The sequence below is a fragment of the Eptatretus burgeri genome, chromosome 17 (assembly GCF_056783735.1).
Source record: "Eptatretus burgeri isolate ZD-2024b chromosome 17, Ebu_testis_v1, whole genome shotgun sequence".
In the NCBI taxonomy this organism is placed as follows: domain Eukaryota; kingdom Metazoa; phylum Chordata; class Myxini; order Myxiniformes; family Myxinidae; genus Eptatretus; species Eptatretus burgeri.
This window is the reverse complement of record NC_140977.1, coordinates 39820501-39839916: the sequence shown is the minus strand read 5'-3', so window position 1 is coordinate 39839916 and position 19416 is coordinate 39820501. Positions and strand designations below refer to the sequence as shown.

The following is a 19416-nucleotide window of genomic DNA, read 5'->3' as shown; positions in this document are numbered from 1 at the left end:
ACTCCCATGGTACGTTTGAAATTCATTCTTGTGGTTTCAGAGCAAACGGATTTGCCGATATACGAGGGTGTGTGAGAAACCTGAATGATGCTTTTACATCCCTCTAAAAGTGAGGCAGGAGAGCGTAGGCCACATCTTACCATAGCTCCTTCTGTAGTACATGCAGTGCTTCCACGTCCTTTTCTTGGCAAGCCATCTACACGCACGCACACTACGTTGCAGGTTATGCCCTCCAGGCATTAAGCTGGCTGTATCGTGTGCTAACATTCACTTGTGGACAAATCGTTCCAGAAAACATTTCAGACAGTAAGCCAAGAAGTGTGTTACCATGTGAGCCAAATTTAAATTCCTTTTTACGTGGGAAACAAAAAATTCAACCATTGGCTAACCACATACTCATCACCACAAGACAATCAAAAAATGAAAAGCAAAAAGAATCGGCCTGGTTAAAAATCTGACCAGGGGGCCCCGGTTACGAAGAGACCAGGTTATCGTGACCTCTTTTGTTGCTCGTGCACGCCGGTACTGATGAAACCAAAAGGTTGGATTTGTCAGACTCGAATCCCGGTTCAATATGCATTTCACGACAAATGATGGCCAACTACTGTTCAGGTTGTATCGTTACATACCCTTCAAGATCCGGTGAGGTCTTTAAAGTACAATTGTGTTGCACTTAAAATACACAATGTTCCATATGTCTCATGAGCCCAGTGATTGTTTTTCACCATATTATACCTTGCAATTGAATATTATTTCTCGCAGAGGGTAACAAGACCCAAGTACCCCAATGAATACGCCCAAGCTCGTTTCCAAATTTGCATCCATCCGATTCGGCTGACAGGATGGCCAAGAGGTACACATCTCTGAGCTTCGATCCGATCCCAGGCGAGTGTGCGTACCTCGAGGCCATCGTGCCAGCCCTGCTGCTTCAGTATCTAAATAGGGGGGAAAAAAAATAGATGCAATCGCTGTACATTGTCCCAATGAGGTGTTTTGCTGTAACGAGCCATTTTACTCACCACCACTGACTGCAGAAGGATGAACAGCTCCTCAGGCAGGCATTGTGCTGTGGAGAACATACGTGAACGTGCTGCATTATTACATTATCACTTGTGTTTGGACCCATTAAACTCAGTACCTCGAAGAAGAATGTGTTCAGCACAAATACCCGTTTTAAATTATCACCTCTGCCCCCGAAGGTGGCAGGACGGAGGTTATGTTTTCACCTGTCTGTGTGTGAGCAGGATATCCCAAAAAGTTGTGGACGAAACTTGGGCAGGTTGGGCGTGTGCTCATGACGATTTGAATCGTGTTTGGTGAAGATCCGGATCCAGATACGAGAATTTTTTTAATTGATTTTTTTTTTTTACTACATTGAGAGATAGGACCAAGAACGATACATAGCACGATGTCTCAAAGTTGTGGACGGATTCGGATGAAATGTGGTGGACAGGTTGGGTGTGTGACAAGGACGAATCGATTCGATTTTGTGAAGATACTGATCCGGATATGAGAATTTTTTTTAATTATTAAAGTTACTCTGCAACATTGTGAGAAGGAGCCAAAAACGAGATGGAGTACTGTATGGCATGATATTTCAAAACGATGTGGACGGGTTATGAGTGATGGCAAAACTGGCGGACGAGTTGGGAAGGTGACAAGAATAAGCCGATGAGATTTTGGTTAATGTGCAGATGTAGATCAGGCCTATCACAAAGGGATACATAACGTAAACCGTTCAGCCTGGCGTAGGTATGCGCTCCACTGAGTGCTCTTCGAGTTACCCTCGCCAAAGGAGAGGACATAGCATTTGGATCCCTTTGTTTGTTTGTCTGCACAGAATTTTTGTGTTTTTATCCACAACCACTTGTCGGATTGAGACGAAATTTTCACCATTGGTGCGACTACTCATGGAGAATGTTTTAATGATAATTATGACGTCATAGGTCACGTGGGGGAAAAAAAACGGGGAAAAAAATTGGACCTCTATCTCTGAAACCGCACCAGGGAAAAAAATTGACGCTTGGCACACTGAAAGTACTCCTCATGGGGAATAAGTGGGATGCTTTGATGACATCATAGGTGCCTTTGTTATGATGTCATGGTTGCATTTGTAGAACGCTACATCTGATCAGTATGAAAAAATTTTGAGGGTCATCTACGGATAAAATGTCCCACAGAAAAAAAAAATAAACATTTCATGACGTCATCGGTCACGTGATTCGGCAGCCATATTATGTTTTTTTTTTTAAACCTTCAAAAATCTTCTCTGAAGCGGCTGAACAGATCGAGGCGGAACTTTACGTGTATGACCGCCTATCCATGAGGAACAAAAGGTTCACACACGTCATAGGTCACATGGTTTAGCAGCCATATTGGATTTATTTATTTATTATTTTTCACTTGGCTGTGCCTGGATGTGTTTGAGGGTAGAGGAGTATCAGCTGAAATGCAAATCCTATCCGGGTTCCTCCTGATGACTTGATCTTTGCTTTTTGCTTGTTCAGGTTCCTTCTGATGACTCCAACGCAGGACTGCACCTATTTGGTCTTCCATTTGATTTGAATTTAATTTATTTTAATCCCATTCTGAATTCCTTTGAATAATAAGAATAAAACGTCATAGGTCAAGGTCAGGTGTCCGATCAAAGCGGGAGGTCTCGTTACCCGGTCATCACTACCAACAGTTATAAAGTGGCAGTTCTAGTTACAGTATGTCTCTTATTAATTACGTAACACACCAGGACACAAACACCACACAGAACAAGTCCTGGTGAGGGTCTGCAATCTCTGATCACTCTTTTTCTTTCTCACTCCCCGCCTCCCTTCCCTTCACCCACTCCATTATTAAGGATTATTTCATTGTTTCATTGTACTTTGACAAAACATGGAAACAGCTTTTGTGACCAATTCGTTTTCATTGTAATCTCCATCTCTTTAAACATGTATGACGGAATTTGACAAAAGCCTGTATGGTATATCATGGTAAAATGACTTGTCGGCATCATGAGGTCATTTTGAATTGTATTCTTTACTTTATCTCCAGAATGTTGTCCACGTAACCTACCGTTTCAAGGACAAAACACCTTCGATACGTCGATAAATTGCTTTCGATCATATTCATTCCGCTGCAAGAAATCTAGCTATTGCATCTTGGCATGCACCGCCTACAGCCGCCATTTTAAACTCATCCGTCCTCCGGTGGATTATAGCAAAACTTACACAGCACTGGCAAGAAAAATTAAAATTGCAGCAAGTTTTTTTTATTGCTTATCTTTCTTTCACCGACTTTCCTGAGATAATTATGAAGGAAAAATGTATTCCACAGCAAGCTAACTCCAACTGAACAGCAGTAACAGCAACCAGGGGAAGTAGGTGAAGACTAAAGGAGAGGGCTTGAGCGAGATGTAGGAATAGACTAAAAGGGGGAGCCCCTACCCCTTTACACCCCTCCCTAGGATGGCTATAATAAGCAGCAACCAATGATATGTATGTTTCTAATTATATACGATTGTCATGTGTATGAGGAGGGACGAATGAGTCCTTCTCAGTGAAGTTGAAAAGTTGGCACCTGTGCCAGGATATGGATACTCTGCCTGTCATTTGCACTGTTATGAATGTGTGACTGCATAATGAAAACAAGAAAAAGAGCAATCAGATATTGTAGACGCTCGCCAGAACTTGTTTCGTGTGGTGTTTGTCTGGTTTTGTGTACTGGTGCGTTCCATAATTAATGAGACATAATTAGAACTGCCACTTTATAACGGCTGGCAGTGATGACCGGGTACCAAGACGTCCCGCTTTGATCGGACACCTGACCCTGACCCTGACCCCCATGACATTTTTTTATTATTATTCAATTAAATTTAGAATGGGATTAAAATAAATTTAATTCAAATCAAATGGAAGACCAAATAGTTACAGTCCTGCGTTGGAGTAATCAGAAGGAACCTGAACAAGCAAAAAGCAAAGATGAAGTCATCAGGAGGAACCCGGATAGGATCACATTTGAGCTGCTACTCCTCCACCCTCAAACCCATCCAAGCACAGCCAAGTGAGCCTTATTTTAAAACAAGGACAAATGTGTTCAAGAGCAGCGTCCTCAAAGTTTTGTCGGCTAAAAATAAAAAATAAAAACAACAACTTCCGATATTTTGTCATGTGCCTTAATTAAGCCAATAGCGAGACCCGTCATAATGTATTTACGTATTTACGAAATAAATAATGTATTTACGAATTTACAATACATTAAATGGAATAATCTTTAAAAAGTAACGTGAACTTTTAGAAACTTTCAAACAAATGTCCGAATATATTTAAAAGTTCATGATAGACGCTCTCAAAAGGCACTGTCTATGTGAGGATGTGTACAGGTGTTTAGTATTTAAGGAGATCCGGATCGTGTATATAAAAGAGCCGAGTCCAAATATAAAGGTTTTTGTCTTCACAAGAAGAAGAAGAAGAAGAAGAAGAAGAAGAAGAAGAAGAAGAAGAAGAAGAAGAAGAAGAAGAAGAAGAAGAAGAACAATGCCCAGCGTTCTTAGAGCAGCGTTCACGGCGCGAGACGCTGCTAAAAATTTAAGAAATCAAAATGAACCCAGATCAAAAAAATTAAATAATTCTGGCTGCCAGACCATGCGTCCGATCAAGTTGAAATTTAAAACATGTATTCCCCATCACGACTACATCATAAATGTGAATCATGTCGATCAATTAAGCAGTTCTCGAGAAAAGATTATTTAATATTTTTCTTCAATATGGCTGCCAAACCCTGTGATCTATCAATTATTCCTTAACCTCAGACACCCATTGCTTGGGGAACATTTATGTGAAGTCTCCCCTTGATCTATCCAGCCGCTCTGGAGATTATTTTGATCGGTTTTAGGGTAAATCCAATATGGCTGCCAAACCATGTGACCTATGACATCACGTGTGAGAGTTTTGTTCCTCATGGATAGCTAGTCATACAAGTAAAAGTTTCACCTCAATGTGTTCAGCAATTTGAGATTTTTGAACTTTTTTTTAAATATGGCTGCCAAATCACGTGACTGATGACGTCATCAATTTTTTTCTGTGGACCAATTTATCCCTAGGTGACCCTCCAAAATTTTCATTACGATCGGATGTAGCGTTCTAAATCTGCAATTATGACATCACAACGAAGACAGCTTTGACGTCATTAAAAAAAAAAATCACTCATTCCCCATGAGGAGTACTTGCTATGTGACAAGTTTCAATTTTTGCCTTTGTGCAGTTTCAGAGCTACAGAGGTCCAAAGTTTTTCGGTTTTTCCAGCATGTCTGCCACACCACATGACCTATGACATCATTACTATCGATACAACATTCTACATGAGTTGGTGCACCAATGGTGAAAATCTCGTCTCAATCCGACAAGCATATGCGAAGAAAAACACTGAAGTTCTGTGCAGACAGACAGACAGACAGACAAAAAAGAAGACGTCGTGCAGAGCATGATACTTGCAAAATCCATGACAAATTTGACCTCAAAAATAATTGGCTAGTTGAATTCAATGACCTGATATGCAAATCCTCTTCAAATTTCAAGTGAATCGGATGAAAATTGAGGATTTTAGAAATTACACCGAAGTTGTTGACCTTTGGCCTATGTTGACCTTTTGACCTCAAAAATAATAGGCTTCTTCCTTATGACAAACTCCACCATGTGGTGAAGTTTCGTAAAGATCGGTTTAAAATTGTGACCTGCAGGTGACAGACAGACAAACAGACAGACAAGCCGGTAGGCGGCGATGGGTCGCCGAGCATGGAAACGATAAGATGTAGAGCAAAATGGATGTCATATGGCGGATAGGGAATCACTTTAAGATTATGCATATCAAATCACATCCAGTTCCATCTACTGATAACTACTCGGTATCCATTTGAATGAAAAGTACCGAAAATGCGGTTTGAAATCGGAAATCCCCAAAGTTCGAGGGGGTGCTGTGGGTGAACAAAGATATAAATCGAAAATCCGGCTCGATTGTTTGTGCACAATGTATTCCAGACGATTAGTGTGAATTTTCATGACCATCCGACCATAACCCTCGGAGGAGTAGCATTCATCCAGCAGCCTCTTTATTTGGGTCTTTAACAGCAGGAAGATATAAAAACGTCACCTTAAAACAATGGGAAGAATATTAGTCGTGATGCATTTGAAATTGAAGGGAAAAACTCACAGCGAGCGTGACCCGGGCTGTCGAGCGCACTCCACGCATAATTTTCCAGTGTTCGGCCATGTTCTGGAGCCAGGTGTTGAGGAGGAGGCTGCAGAAGTGAACGCAACAACCCAAGCATGTCCAGATAATTATAATCCAGCCTGGTTTTACAGTCTTCAAGTGCGAGAGTGCTAAACAGAAGAGATCAGGTGTTGAAGAGTCAACTGGAATACCTCGTGATTGCTCACCTGTACCAACATCAGCAACAGCACTCGGGAAATTTCGTTGCTTGCGATGATGTCCTGAAAAGCACCTGTGTGAGGAGCAAAATGATGTTGCATTGGCAAAACTCATCGAATGATCAATACAGCCAAGTCAATACATTTCCAAGGAGATTGTTAAAGTTGGTGGTGCTTTCACTCTCCAATACAAAACTTTGTTCTGTGCTTTGGAAAGAAGGAAGAGGCCACCAACTGGAACAAAATAGTTTGATTGCAAATCAATTGGACAAAACTTTCGATTTGATATCAAATGAAGGACACATTTTCAAAATGTGTCAATTATTACCTCCGCCAGGGAAGGTGGAAGGAGGTGATGTTTTCACTCCTGTCTGTCTGTGTGCAGGATATCTCAAAAAGTTTTGGACGTTTTCGGATGAAATTTGGTGGGCAGGTTGGGTGTGTGACAAGGACGAATTGATAGATTTTGGTGAAGATCCGAATCCAAATCTGGATACGAGAATTATTAATTTTTTTATAAAGTGATTCTTCACCATTGAGATATTTGGGCAAAAAACGATATATAACACGACATCCAAAAAAAATGTATTGGGCCTGATATGTTCTCATGGATCAGGTATTACGTGGCGGAGGTATGCACTCTACCGAGTGCCCTTCGAGTTGTACGATATACGATACGATACGATATGTAGCATAACGATCAATGACGGCAGGGTGCATCCCTACATAAAGAAAAAAAACTTGAATTGACCATTCATTGAAAAATACTTCAATTGCTATGATTTTGTCATCAGCAAGAAATTATTTATTTATCTACTTTGAAAAAAAATATAAAAATATTCAACCTAAAATCGACAGGTTTGAGGCAAAAAAGCAGAAATCTGAAAAATGGTGGTGTGGCACGTATGAACCTCATCAACAATGGGTCTTCGCCGTTTGTTATGCAGCACGTAGCTGTGGCTTAACATCAGTTCTCACAGGGGTGTGATAGTGCTGCTGATGCAGTGCCCCCCCTGTTGGTTTGAGCACGAACTTGTAATTTGTTTCGGGTGCCGGCAACGGCTCGTCTGCTCTTCGCGAAGGACACCGTGGGATCTTCAATGTCTATCAACTAATAATAGCAGAAGGGTCGTCCAGTTTATCGTCCATCTGATGGATGACGCATACGTTGATGAATCGCCCTGCATGGGAAACACCAAGATGAAGGTTTATACCCGGACTAAGATTGAAATGCAGGCGAGACAGTTGAGGAGAGCGTGCATACCTCTCGGCTATCCTGCCGGCCCAACATTGATGGATGAATCATTTACATGTTCGATCTAAAGAGATAGTTTGGAGACTTTTTTTTTTGAGGTTATGAGCTTGTTGGTAACTTTTCATGACTGTGAAGGTAATCTTTACCAAACGACTTGGTTAAGAATAGAAACCGAGGTTTTCCGATTTCATCATGCAAGTGCTGAGGCAGTTGCGTTACGTGGCAGAAGAAGAAAGATGTCATTGGTTTCTAAAACACAACTTGCGTGAAGTCGATGGCGCGTCATCGCAAATCCCCACGCGTCCCACCGAAAGCAAAGTTGAAAGATGGCAAAAAGTTCCACCAGGAATGACGCAATATCAGATTTTGAGTTAAATTTTTTTCTCCGCAGTTTTGACCCCTGTGACCCAAAGTCCCTGAGGCATGAACCGGGGATCAAATCCCCCCCAAAAATTGACCATTTCATGCATCTCCCAATGTTGGTTGCGTATACATAGTTATGTTTAAAAATGTGCCCATAGTTGCATTTTTCAGTATTTCACCCTTCTGACCCTGCGCCCCCAAAATGTCCCTGCTCTCGCACCTTCGTGCCATGTGAAGATCATAATTACCAAGTTTGGTGAATTTATGCCCAACCATTTTGGAGATAATGTGACGGCCGGACAGAGGGTTTTTTTTTTTTCATAAAGCATGGGGATAATTAGTGATAACAGCGATGACAGGATAACCAAGAGGTAGCAGACTTGCCTTTGAGCTTTCTCGTCTAGATTCAATTCCCAACGCAAGTATCAAGTGTCATCTTGGCACGCTGTTACATCATTACGTTTGCATACTTCAGACTGGACGTTAAGCCGGCTGTCCTGTATGCTCCAATCATCCCAGCTGACAGTGCAATCTCTACAAACGCCGTGACGAGTATGAAGCAATTCGTACCAACAGGGGCGTTGTTGCCAGGGAGCCGTGGAGCCTTCTCCTCAGCCACCTGCTGCATGGTTGTGTACAGGGTCAACGCGCCCTCGTAATCACCTGCACAACATTTGCCAGATAAACGAACATAGCTCTCGACATTTACGACAGGAAATTAATGAATGAAAATCTAAAGGGGCAGTCATCGTACGTGTGAGCAAGCAGCAGGATGCTGCCTGACCCAGCGAGTGCAGGCTGGCAAAGGGCGTCTCATATTGCAGCTCAGCAGCACGGCGGAAGAACACGCAAGCCTCTCCATCCTTACCCATCAACTGCGAACAGCAAAAAGATGATTCAGCACGTTCAAGGTGATACACCAGATTTTACTCCACACCCTTAATTTTCTCATCGGGTCACAATTATGCAGATAGCAGGTAATCCAGGGCAAGTGGGTTTGACCGTTTGCACGGGACTTAGCCGATGGAAAGCCAAGAGGGTCATAATCCTTACCTTCAAGGATTGAGCGAGATCGAGACAGAGGCTTGCCGCCATGGTGTTCTGTCTTAGTTCTGTGTAAACCTGCATCAGTCACACAGAACGGCGCGTTTCAATTGGTCCTTCAAGCTTTTAATTCTTGAATGTCTCGCAACCATTGTGGACAAGACAAAGAGGCATCAATTTTGTTCATCAGTGTCTTTGTGCATTTGTTTACACTCCACAAGCAACATGGATTACCGAGATCCCATTCGGGGCCAAACGCTTTCAGATCGTCGGCACTGCCAAAGTTGTCACTTTGCCAAGAATACACCGAATTGTTTGCCATTACTGTACCCAGCGGTAATCAGGGTAGGGATTTGGTGAGGATATGACGTACAATGGGCCATGCCTACTCTGAAAAAGTTACAGCAGGCAAAAGGGACACCCAGCTTCGCGTCCTTCCAAATGGTCATTGATGCTACGCCCGATTATAGAGGTAGAAATGAAGCAAATAAACTTTAGCAACACTCAATGTCCTCTGCAACCACACAACTTTGACCTTGATGGCACAGTTGAATGCATTGCAGGAAGACTGCAGGGCTTCCTGTAGACTCGGCAGGTGCAGTGTCCAATTGTCGGCCTCAGCACGCAGAAGTAGACGAGCTGCTTCCGTTAACGTCTCCGCTTCTCCGAGGCCGTTCATCACCGCCTGTTCACACCTGCCATGGTCCAGAGTTTGTTTGTTTTTTTCTCAACTTCGTGCAACGACACTCGCAATTATATTTCTCTCAAATCATATTATCCAAGATAAAAATGGCCAATTACAAAAAAAAATTATTCAAGTCAATAACATTATCGAAGATCAAGCACCGTTTTGAAGCTCTTGGAATTTAATAGAACTCTTCGCTACGGCAGCTCCCAACTGCTGGTTGCGTCATCACAGACGCACTCCCAGCACTATTAGAGATGCACCCATTCATTCAATGATTCGTTCTCCCGAGCCAGGTGTGGCTCAGTGGTTAAGGCGGTGGCTTGGGATCCTCGGGGTCCTGAGTTCGAGCCCCGCTGGCCGCTGAGTTAGCATCAGGGGGTTGACTCAGCCTGTCATCCTTCCGAAGGTCGGTGAAATGAGCACCCTGTAGGGTCGAAGGCGGCTAAAGGGTTGGCGTCAGGAAGGGCATCCGGCCGTAAAAACATTGCCACAAGAAAGGGTACCATGATTGGAGCCCGCAAAAAGCTGACCCCTGCTCAGGGATAAAGGCTTTCGAATGGTGTGATGATGATTCAACGATTCATTCTCCCAATCGAAGTCTGCGTAAATTTATCATGGGCCTTCATTCACAAAATGCTTCAGAGGAAATTGACTTTCCTCTCCTCCTGCTAGCAGGGGGTCCTCGGTCTTCCCGTACGACGTCTGCCCGAAGGCTGTGACCGTACAAGTCAAGTGGCTAGCCTATCACCACCCATATTCAGCCCAGTGGAGTTGAGCCTGGATGCCGAGAGCCGAGACTGCAAGAAATCGAGAAAACTACGAAAGGTCAATGCTATACACACATCTGGAAGAGTTGAAAATTCTACCCCGAGGTCAACAAGATGAACCAAACCTCCACTCTTGAAAGGATCCTTTGCACAGAAATCAGAATTGCTTGCATTTTGGTGCTTAAAAATACCTGTTTTTGCTTCCAGAAAGGAAGCCCCAAGTTCAAATAGCCTTAGAGACACAAGAATGAACCAAACTCGGTGGCGTAACAGTTGGAGTGTCTTCTCTGAGCCTGGGAGGTCGGTGGTTCGAACCCGACCCCGGCCGAGTCATACCACAGGTTTTAAAGATGGTACATCCTGTTTCCTTGGTTGACACTCAGCAATGAAAATGATACAGCATGGATAAACAACCATACGTTGGCAGCCATTATGCAGGGTTGATGGGCCTAATTGCCTCCTCCTGCTTAAAAGTTCCTTGAAAGGGAACTCATCTTCGAGACGTATCATCTCTGATATATGATACAAGTATGTTTGAGTCTGCATCGGTGAACAACTCAGTGATTAGGTTGCTTACACTTAACCAGAATGGTCTTTGTAGTTCCAGTTGTGAGACGCAAGTCAGATGACGATGTCACCTGAGTAGGCCAGCTGAGTTACAAAGACATCAGACGTGCATCAAAAGTTGAGCCCATTGCACCAAAACGCTGAATGTCTCGAGGTAGCAAATGTTACCCTGTTGTTCTCCAGCTTCTGTGCATAACTGGTTGGTGGGTTAGCCTTGATCTTGAACACAGCATTCCGTCCAATTTAAATGAGATATTTATTCTGCAGTAGCCGTCATTTGTAGTCCAGGAGCTGCGAGCACCTTTCAGAGAACCTCCAGCCATACTGCATCAAAGGCTTCATTTTTGGTCCGTCAAAGCACAAGCGCATCGGCCGGTTAGAGTCCCAGTTACAATCGACAATCGATCGGAAGGGAAGGCATTTAATCAATAAAGAAATAGCCTGAGTAAAATCCGCATTGTTCTTCAAGAAGAGAAGAATCCATCGCTCAATGAGCCAGGGCAGGGGTGACATCTCCCACGATGATCTAGGCTGATTCACAAGGTTTGTTGCTCTCACATCACGTGCAGGTAGGTGGCCTCTGTTTGTTTGTTTATTTATTTTTACCACCTCTCCTTCATGTTCGCTTCCTCCATCTCTCCACAGCAACTCCTGGATGTATCCATTCTTCTTCCTGGTTAACCTCCCAAAATCCAAGCAGACTTTACACCTCGACTTCCTTATTCCTCGCTCCTCCAATCTGTGGAACTGCCTTCATGAGATGGTTCAATCCCACCCTTCCTTCTCGGGCTTCAAGCTGGTGGTGCACCGCCATCTCACATCATCCCCCATCCCTACCCTTGATATTTATTTCTCCCATTAACCCTCTCGAACCCATCCCTCTAAGTTACAGGTTGCAGTATTTCCTCCTCTGTTTTCCTGTTTCTTCATCACCTTGCTTATTGTGTCGAACTGTTGCCCCGCTGTCCGTCAGTTCATGCTCACCATCATCTCGCTCATCCACGAGCTTCGTTCTTATAAATAATAAAAATAATTGAAATAAATAAAAATAAATTGTGACCCGAGTACTTGCCTCATGGTGCAGCAAGCCCAGACTTAAATTGCAAGTACAAATGATACGCTTCCTCCGAGCCCGAATATTCTTGTCTTTCATATAATGTATGCATGTACCAGCTCTTCCGTAACTGTTAGACACGAACACGTCACGCCATGTCATCAAAAGTTTTGGGACAGCGTGCTCCTTCAAATGAAATTAAGCCGACAAACCTACCTGTGTACTTTTGATTTTTTAGATCCTCGTGGAGGATCTCAAAGTCTTACTCACGTTGTTGTTCAGGTATGGGAGCATGTGCCAGAACAGCGCGTCGCTGCGTCCACTTTCCGCCGGTACTCCAGGGGCCTCCGTCTGGCCATCCCCCAGGCAGATGCCAGGCCCATCCCCATCTACTTGAGATGATGGTCAACCTGCTGCAACCACGAGGCATGTGGTCAGCCCACTGGCCTCCTCCACTCATGAGACTCCCTCGCTGAGAGAATCTGGTGAGCAGGATCAGAGTCAGGAAAACGAGCCACATGTCCATACAGCCGCAACTGACGCTCATGGACTATGCAGGTAACAAATCTCATCCGAGTTTCTCTCAGCAACCGCTTGTTGGACACAAAATCCGACCAGCGATAGCCAAGGATCTCGGAAGAGACCTGGTACCAAAGGAATTAAGTCTCCGTCTCAGATCCTTGGTCAGAGTCCAAGTCTCACACCCATAGAGCAAGACTGGAAGTACCAAGGACCTGAAGACTCGGACTTTCGTCCTCCCGCACAGGTACCGGCAGCGCCACACCCCATGATCCAGTGAATCCATGACTCCCCAGGCCCGACCCAGATGCCTATTGACCTCTGACTCACAGCCGGCAGAGACATGAATATCACTGCCAAGGTAAGTGAATCTCTCCACGACCTCAACATCCTCACCACAAACAGACACAGACAGGACAGCAGCATCCAAGATGTCACCGAAAGCCTGGATCTTAGTTTTGACCCAAGAAACCCGTAATCCCAACGGCTCCAACTCCACATTCAGCACCTCGAGGGCCCCCAAAAGGATGTCTAAAGTCTCCGCAAAGATGACTGCATCATCTGCAAAATCAAGGTCCGAGATCTTGACATTGCCAAACGATGCACCGCAGCTTGATCTCTCCGACATCCTCCCTAAAATCCAGTCCATACAAGTGCTGAAAAGTGTGGGGGCAAGTACACACCCCTGACGAACTCCAGTAACAACTGGAAATAAGTCAGAGATGGTACCACCACACTTCACAGCACTCTCAGTACCAGAGTAGAGTTCAGACATCAGATCGATCAGTTTTGGTGGCACCCCACGAAGACCAAGAATCCTCCAGAGGACATCCCGATTCACTGAATCGAACGCTTTACAGAGATCAACATAGGCTGCAAGCAGCCCCTGCCGAAACTCTCGTCTGCGTTCGGTGAGGACACGAAGGGCAAGGATACGGTCAATCGTTGACCTCTTTGGTGTTGTTGTGGTTACCAAATTCGCAAACCACCATTCAGGTCCCTTAGGTGAGGTATCTCGGTAAGTGCATGTGTAGTTAGGCCCAAACCCGTTGTCTAGTGGGAATACATGTCATTTATGCGTGCTGCGACTCTTCAGGATAGCCGTTTTTCTTTTACTATCTTTATTTTGGACCAACCGCCATGATTACCACCACAACCACAACATCAACCACCAACCACAACGCCGCTTCACCACAACCGCCACGACCTTCACGTCACACCTCGCAACCGTAGCATCGCCACCGTTCTTGCCCCGCTGTGGGTACCGGTGTTGGACTCGTGCAGGGCGCACGTCGAACAGCGTGTACAAAATCACGGATTTTGTGCTTCAAAACGGATCAAAACGACACACGCCCACTTTTTGCCGTCCAATCGGTGAGCGAGGGGGCGATTTGGCCCCGCCTCCAGGACGATCGATATATGCAAATTTGTGGATCAAAAGCCTTCACGCCCACTTTTTCTCGGGCCAATGGGGGAGCGAGGTGAAAGGTCAAGGGAGGGGGTCAAAGGCGAAGCTACGGGGGGATAAAAGGACCGTGTTCGTCAGTCAGGAGGAGGAGAGTCCAAAGAAGAGTCGGTCGGAGAGTGGAGAGTCGGAGAGTCCAGAGGCGGAGAGTAGGAGAGTCGGAAGCAGAGGGTCAAGACTTCGCGGGCGGTGGAGCTGCTCGTCGTGTGCGTTGGAGTCGGAACGGAGGGGACGAGCTGTGGAAAGGCGGCGACACCAGACGAGGGGGTGCTCGCGTCGTGCAGGGAGCTGCACCCGAGGGAGGCCGACAGCGCGACCTGGCCGAGGTGGAGACGCACACCAGGGATAATAAAGATCCTCTATACCCCGAGCATCAGCAACCCCCTCCTGTTTCCCCCCGCGCTGAGATAGTGCGACCAAGGGGGCCCCTTTCCCACCCCCTGCCAGACACTGTCCGCGAGGTCCGCGGGGTTGCGGCGCCATCGCCGCTCCGCGTCTCATCACCATACGGGTAGGCGCGACCCGGTCTCGGCCTCAGGCCCGCCTCATTCTTGAGGGTATTCTTTTCCTTGGTTTTGGGTATATGTTGTCGGCGCCGTCTGTGAGGTAGAATTGTATAAGTGTTGCCGTGTGCTCGGTAGTCGGTATTAGCTCTGCATTGTTTTCGCTTTTATATTTGCTTTTTGTGTAAATGGAATTGTGTTTTTTTCTGTGTGCTTTTGGTGGAATTGAATATGTGTGCTTTCCGTTCGTCGCGAATAAATGTGCTTTATTGTTGAACTGTTTCCCGCTTCGCTTCGTCATTTCTCCCATTGAACCCTCATCTTGCTTCACGTAAAGGGTTGGTAGTGGGCTGAATACGCCCGATAATTAATCGAACCGTCGAGGTCGACGATAACACCGCTCGGTTATTCTGATAGTACGGAACGGGTCGCTTAAGTGGCCCGTGTCCGAAGTCGACCTGCGGCGAGGTGCGATCGCCCGGTCTACCCTCCGCGTGGGTACTTAGGTAGGTCGAATTTGGCGAGCAACCCTATCCCACGCGGGGGCTGATTGGCTCGATCGCGGTGAGACCGAAAGGTCCACCCGTGACTGGTTCCCGGCGTTAGTCCGAGAGGGTCACGACTGGATTGTCCGTCCGGTGGGCGGCGTGCCGCGATTCGAGTTACGTGGCCGTCAGCACGCCGGCGGGCGCGAATACCGCAACACTGGTGTCAGGAGTGGGATACAAATCCATCGCCCTCCTCGCGGCACTGGTATCGGAGAACAGGAAAACGGGCTCTCCTGTCTCCGGCTAAATTCACGGGAATCGGTCCAGGGGTGAGAGAAGCGACCCCCGATTCCCTCCAAATTACGAGCGATTCAAATTAACCCTTCACGAGAAGCAAGATGGCGTCTCAAGGCGAGCGGGAGCCGGGGGTATTAGAAATGGATGTAGAATGTGTAGAATCCATGGCTCAGGATGAAATCCCCGTGCAGGAAATGTTGATTGTGCAGGAACATGAACTCCCCCAACTGAGCCCAGAGCCCGAAAAAGGTGCGGCAGCGGCCGCGGTGTATGACACCTCCCCCCCCCTCTCCACCAAAACCCTTCCCCAACCCCTGCCGAAACGGCTCAGCTGAGTGCATCCGACATGGCCCAGCTATTCACCATGCTGGCACAAATGAATGCGGAAATGAAAGGCATGAACGAAAAGATGGATGCGAATACACAAAAAATGGATGAAAAGATGGATACAAATACAAATGAAGTGAAAACGACGATGGATGCGAATACACAGCAAATGAGGGAAGAGATGAAAGAGCTGCGGGGTGAGACGCAGAACATGGGCCGATGCCTGCAGGCGGGCATGAAGGCCGTGACAAAGGAAATAATAGTTGAGACAAGGGAGGTAAAGGGTGAAGAGTTGGCAGAGACACGGGAGATAGAAAAAATAGAGGAAAGACTACACGAGGAAGACGGGGTAAGTGACGCACACACACACACAGAGGTAGTGGAGGACAATGGGGGTGAGCTGGCGGACTGGGTAGAGACCCAGTGCGAGCACCTGGATGGCCTCCTCCAGGAACGAGGGGAGGGAGTATGCCCCCTTGAGGCGAGTCACGACCAGGTGAGTTCGGTCGTGCTTTGCGAGGTTGAGGGGACGAGTGCTGTGGACAGGTGCACGGAGAGCTTGGGGGGTATAGAGGCCCCGGAGACCCTTGTGGGGACACGAATCCCCAGTGTGGTTGTCCCTGTGTGTGTGGTGCAAGGTGTGAGTGCGGCACCGTGTGTGGAAGCGACCCCGTGTGTGAGTGGTGTGGTGGCGATGGTGCCGGAGTGTGTGCTTCCCAGCGCACCGTGTGTGAGTGAGGCCGTGTGTGTGAGTGAAACGGCCAGTATGAGTGAGGCACCACGTGTGAGTGGTGTGGTGGCGATGGTGCCGGAGTACGTGCTTCCCAGCACGCCGTGTGTGGATGAGGCACGGAGTATGAGTGAGGTACCGCGGGTGAGTGCCCCCGCGTGTGTAAGTAGTATGGTTTGTGTGAGTGGTGAGGCACCGTGCGTGAGTGAACGGCCGTGTGCAAGGTCGCTGAGTGTAAGGGAGACCGTGTGTGTGAGAGAGCGGTATGAGAGGGAGATGTCGGTTGGCATGCGGGAGCACGCAGCCGCGTCTCCCCGTGTGAATGTGATGGAGTGGACTGTGTGCGTCGTAACACGCAGGTATGCGTGTGTGGAATGGAGACGGAGACGGCGACAGAGGAGAGAAAGCCGAGTAGCGGCTGTAGTTGTTTCGGGGACCGTGCCGGGTTCACCCAGCAGTGAGCACGAGGTTCGTGCTGTGCAACGCACGAGACCACCACGTGCTCGCTTGCGAGGGTGAAGTCCCGGTCCGGAAACGCCAGCGGTGGATTTGCCGATCCCGCGGACGGACAAAGTTTAGGCAGGTAAATGGATTTGGACCGGACGGGTTCTCCACGCGATCGTGTGTGTTAAGCTCCAACGGGCAAAGCACATGTGTTCGCGTGGGGAACCCCTCGAGACGTGGGGCTTGTTTTTTTTTATGCGCACGGTGACGCCATGGCTGCACGTGGGGTTGGAATCCGGCAGGAGGGGTATCTCTGCCGGATGGTCCCGTCCAAGGAGGGACGAGGAACACGTGCAGCTGCATGACGTCACGGGCAGGTGCAAAGTGCGCGAGCTCTGAGTTGCCGCGCTGGCGCTGCGCATGTAAAGAAAAAAAAAAAACAGTAAGCCTCACTTTCGGGTGCAAAGGATTCCTGGGCAAGGGGTGGAAGACCCCCTCACCTGGGCACAGGATGGAAACTAGTTAGGGGGAAGGGTTAGCTTAGTTAGACCGACTTCATGGGGCAGGGGTAAGTCCTCATGGAGTCCGTGGAATGGATTAGTTAGAGGGATTGTAGCCAGATTTAGGTTGGGAAATAAAATGATTTATTTGAGACAGAGACAGACTGTGAGTGTGTAGAGTTGACGTAGTTTAGCTACGTAGTGTTAAAAGGAACGTGCTGTAGTTTAAGGGGCGACGTGGGAGCACGAGTTAGTAAGGGGATGTAGATAGAAGGATGGCAGAGTTCAGCGGTGTGTGTGTTGAAGAGTTGTTGGTGAGTTGTGAGGCATGTGCTTGGTGAGTGAGTGAGGCCAGCGGGTCTGTGTGTATGGAGTGAATGGGGAATGCATGGTGCGATGAGTGATTGGGGGGAGGAGTGACTCCCGCCCAAGGGACCCCCGGGGTCAGTGTAGAGTGAGTTAGCTGGGTTAGTCAAATTGAAAAATGGAGGTCGTTTTGTTGTCGGTGGGAAAGTAGGCTCGAGACCCATTTGGAGGGGTGCAGGAGCCCTGTTGACGGGCTTGGGAGCGTGGCTGCGAAAGGTGAGTATCGCTGAGTGGGTACCCCGGGCACCAGGCTAGTCGGCCGTGGTAGGCCAAGAGCCCATGGGGGGCCGGGATAGAGTAGTGGGCACGGGTGCGCCTGCTTGGTGCGGGGGCCCGGGGCGCCATTAGCCGCGTGGGCAGTGTTGTGGGCACGGGTGACCCTCGGAAAGGGGCCCGGGAGGCCGGCCTGCCACGTGTGCGTTTCAGGGGAGGTGCCATGGGGGGCACTCCCCGGTGTTAGGGAGCTGGTAGGCTCGGAGGCAGTGTAGTGCCCGGGGGTGCCATAGCGGGAGATTCGGCAGAGGGTCGTGCCTGCCAAAGGGAGCCACGTGTCCCAGCCAGGAGACCGTGTGAGGGCACGGAGAGAAAATTGGGGGGCGAGGCCCGAAATTGTGAGGACACCAACACAGGCGACGGGAATCTGGGTTGTTAGAACCAATAGTTTAAGCGAGAGGCGCTTGTTGAAAGCCCCGGGGTAGTTTAACAGTTAAATGGTTAGGGTAGATTAGGAGATGTACCCCTCTGCACCATCCATCCCCTCGCTCTCGTTGTGGGCCGCTGGACCCACTTTGGGTTAGATCGCTGAACTCTGGGGAGGCCATTCTGAGGCTTCGTTGGGCCTCGACACAGGACGTTAGCTCTCCCTTATTCCCCTCCGGGAAGGGAACGTAGGGGTTGGGAGTAGGCTAGGTGACAGAATAGGTTAGCCGAACAGGGACGATAAAGGGGGTTAGGGGACGATTTATAGTGGGGGAGTAAAAATAAAAACAACAAAAAAAAAATAAGTTGGGGCTAAATTGGGGTTTGACAAATTAAGGGAGTGGGTATGTACAGTGACAGGCAAAGGCGATAGGTTGGGAGGGAGACAGGTAGGTAGGTCCGAGCCCGCCTACCAAGTGGCCAGCACCACCGCACTCCCTCCACCAACCTCCACGGAACGGCAAAGGCTGGCCAACTTCATCGGCTGGCCGTGTTTTTCTTCGAGGCGGAGGCCGGCCAACTTGATCGGCAGCTGTTGTTTTGCTGCAAGGCCTGTGCCATCGGCTGGCCGTGTTTTGCTTCAAGGCCTGTGCCGGCCACTTCGTCTGCAGCTGCTGTACTTCAAGGCCTGTGCCGGCCAGTTCATCTGCCGGCTGTGTTTGCCTGCAACGGTCTTCTTCTGCGGGCTGTGTTTGCCTGCTGCCTTTGCCATGTCATGCCCACTGCCCACGTTCACCAGCCCCGTTCAATTTTTGCTTTGCCCCCCCTGTTCATTTCCATGTGCGCCAGGATCAAGGCAACAGTTTGCAAGCTGCGAGAACTGCCCTGTTGGCAGCTACAACACGGGCCTGCAGTGGCAGCCCGTGCACCGTGTTTTGCGTCCATCCATTCATCCATTCATTCGTTGTGCTCATTGCGTGTGCC

General features: G+C 47.9%; 1 protein-coding gene across 2 annotated transcripts in view; it reads right to left on the bottom strand.

Moving 5' to 3' along the window:
- The window catches only part of LOC147009841 (40-kDa huntingtin-associated protein-like), a 35508-nt gene that overhangs the window by 3061 nt on the left and 13031 nt on the right, over window positions 1-19416 (bottom strand). The window contains exons 4-11 of one of the 2 annotated variants that reach the window (XM_085861333.1): window positions 9614-9773; window positions 9088-9156; window positions 8789-8909; window positions 8605-8697; window positions 6426-6490; window positions 6199-6286; window positions 1020-1066; window positions 141-196 (exon numbers count right to left, since the gene is read on the bottom strand). In XM_085861333.1, the coding sequence (XP_085717459.1) occupies window positions 141-196; window positions 1020-1066; window positions 6199-6286; window positions 6426-6490; window positions 8605-8697; window positions 8789-8909; window positions 9088-9156; window positions 9614-9773 (699 nt within the window). The remainder of the gene's footprint in view (window positions 1-140; window positions 197-1019; window positions 1067-6198; window positions 6287-6425; window positions 6491-8604; window positions 8698-8788; window positions 8910-9087; window positions 9157-9613; window positions 9774-19416) is intronic. The other variant, XM_085861334.1, reaches the window with a different exon arrangement.